The sequence below is a fragment of the Nansenia antarctica genome (assembly GCF_963989245.1).
Source record: "Nansenia antarctica genome assembly, chromosome: 3".
Classification (NCBI taxonomy): domain Eukaryota; kingdom Metazoa; phylum Chordata; class Actinopteri; order Argentiniformes; family Microstomatidae; genus Nansenia; species Nansenia antarctica.
Window position 1 is genome coordinate 38166940 of NC_137688.1, and position 2954 is coordinate 38169893.

General features: G+C 52.2%; 1 protein-coding gene across 1 annotated transcript; it reads right to left on the reverse strand.

Annotated features, from left to right (window-relative positions):
• Positions 1–1207: 1207 nt before the first annotated feature.
• Positions 1208–2954, reverse strand: LOC308152405 (gap junction alpha-3 protein-like; the record flags this gene model as incomplete). Its single annotated transcript, XM_080525380.1, has 2 exons — positions 1208–2611; positions 2886–2954. The coding sequence occupies 2 exons, from the start codon at positions 2952–2954 to the stop codon at positions 1208–1210; spliced, it is 1473 nt and encodes a 490-aa protein (XP_080381506.1).

Consider the following 2954-nt stretch of genomic DNA (forward strand, 5'->3'; position numbering starts at 1 on the left):
TGCTTATCAATCTATCCTAGCAATTCTATTGGTTACTCTCTATGGGATATATGTGCTATACTAAAACTACCTCCCATCCAGAGTACTGTACCAGTGGGGCTTTAAATCTGTAGAATTTCTTTTACGCTGATGACACACACTTCCTTAACACACTGCAAACACAAAGCATCAGTATGGGTTTTTAAGTTATAATTCTATATGTATAATATTGTATACCGTATGTACTTATGTATTATATTTACATATATATATATATAATTTACCCTGATGTAACTGCATAAATGTTTTTGTAACATTGAAACAAGACTATGATATTTCTAGCACACACAAGCAAACGCACACACACACACACACACACACACATACACACATACACAAACATACACACGCGCACACACACACACACACACACACACACAAAGCTTGTGAAGCCTAAAAGACAAAGCCTCAGGTTGGGATCGCCGTGGTAACGTTGGCTCTAGCTACACGCTGGTATCTAACACACTAAAGCTACCACATCCCTTTCCCTCCGCTCCGCCATTGTGTCAGTGCGTCCCTCTCTTCATAGAGCTTAGTAGGCTGGGTTAGCATGAAGCACACAGACAGACAACCATGAGACAGACAGACAGACAGACAGACAGACAGACAGACACCAGTCGTACAGGAGGTGACTCGGACACATCGGCTTCATCTTAAGGGTCCATCACAGGAAGAAAAGGGGCGAAAAGAAACAAAAGCGCACACCTCCTGATGTCTCCCACCCCCCCCCCCCCCAAAAAACGATGCAGAACGAAAAAAATATCGTGAAATATCGCTAACGTCCCTAAACTAGTTAGTCCAATATATCTCTAACCCATTCATCGCATCTCTGTCCCCAAACAGTGGATGTGAGTGTGCGCTCTGTCAGAACACGTCTCAGAACCCCCCCTGTGGCGCCAAGCGCTTCCACAACTCACCGAGTGCACCTCCAGATAGTTAACTTTTATAGAGACTAATATCAAGAGAATCTCAACTCCCCCTCCCCACTTCACCTCTGTATTTTACACGTCATCTGGCACCTGATAATCAGAGATATACCATGTATAAAACCCAGAGGCATCAGGGTGCGGTGGAGAGGCGTGTATCTGTGTGTGTGTGTGTGTGTGTGTGTGTGTGTGTGTGTGTGTGTGTGCGTGAGTGTGTGTGTGTGTGTGTGAGGGCGTGTGAGTTACACAGCGAGGTCATCAGGCCGGGCTCGGACGCTGCTGGTCTTGCTGGCCCGGCTGAGCCTCCGGGCATCCGTCGCCATGAAAACGGGAGGCTCGTGCATCTCCACCCTGGTGACTGTGACATCATCGACGTGCGGCGCCACCGACACCTCTTCCCCGTCTTCTTCTTCCTGCTGCTGCTGCACGCTCCTCCTCCCACCACTCGAATCCTCCAGGGGAAGGGGGGAGGAGGGGGGAGAAAGGGCAGCATCCTGGTGGTGTGGGGGCTGCTCCTGGTCAGGGTAGGGGGAGGGGGAGGAGGAGGGTGGAGGGGAGGGAGATGAGGGAGGAGGAGGAGGGTAGCAGGAGGCCTTGGTATCCAGAGTCTGCAGCTCCACGGCCATGTTGGACCAGTTCTGTTCCATGGCCAGCTGGTGGTGGCTGCTGCCGACTTCGCTTCCGTAATAGGAAGTGGGAGGAGCTTCCAGCAGGAAGTCCTCGGGGTGGAAGGGATCCATCTTGAGTTCCGCTGCCACCGAGTGGGGTAAGGTGGCCACCGTGTTGGCCTGCTCGGAAGGAAGGTACACCCCTCCCCCCACCACGCTGACGCCCGCGTACGTCGGCAGGCAGTTGAGGCCCGGGGGCGCCATCGGAAGCGTGTCGGACTCTCCCGCCTCGTTCGCGGCCAGGGGGATGAACTGGCGGTCGGGATGAAATTCGTTGGTGACCCCCTGCTTGACCTTCTTCCATCCCAGGTGGTATATCTCCAGCAGGTTGAGCAGCAGGGAGACACAAGCCACCACGAGCATGAAGATGATGAAGATGGTCTTCTCAGTGGGGCGGGAGATGAAACAGTCCACCGTGTTGGGGCAGGGCCAGCGCCCACACTTATACAGAGGCCTCAGCTGGAAGCCGTACAGGAAGTACTGACCCAGAATAAAGCCCACCTCGAAGAGCGTCTTGAAGATGATGTTGAACACGTACGTGCGCAGGAGAGCCCCCCGGATGCGGATTTTACCGTGCTCATCTCTGATAGGGGGCTTCTCCTTTTTCCCTCCTCGCCCCCCTCTTCCTCCTCCTCCTCCTCCACTCCCATCCCCCCCTCCGTTGCGGTACAGGGGGTCCCTCTCCTCCAGGTGGCGGGTGGCCTTCCTGAGCTCCTCCTCCTTCTCCCGGCGTTTCTCCTCCATGCGGACGATGTGCAGCACATGGCCCAGGTAGATGAGGGTGGGCGTGGACACAAAGATGATCTGCAGCACCCAGAAGCGGATGTGCGAGATGGGGAAGGCCTCGTCGTAGCACACGTTCTCGCAACCGGGCTGCTGTGTGTTGCAGGTGAAGTCCGACTGTTCGTCCCCCCAGACCTCCTCTGCCGCAGCGCCCAGTACCAGGATGCGGAAGATAAAGAGGACCGTCAGCCATACCTGGAGAATCCAAAGAGGAGTTCAGAGTTCTGAATTAGTTCATCATCCTTTTTTTTTATCCTTTATAATAATCTGTGGCTAATAATCCATTTCTGATGTGATTAAGACACACAGAAGTGAGCTTGGGCATAGTGAGTGGGCATAAGATACACAGATAATACACACAATAATTTATGCATGGATGTACAGTTTTTTATCATATTTGACAGCTAACTAACCTCCATACCAGTGGTATTTCTAAAATAATCAAACTAGATAGATAGAAAATAATCACCTTGCCGATCACTGTGGAGTGTTCTTGAGCATTCTCCAGCAGCCGACCCAGAAAGCTCCAGTCACCCAT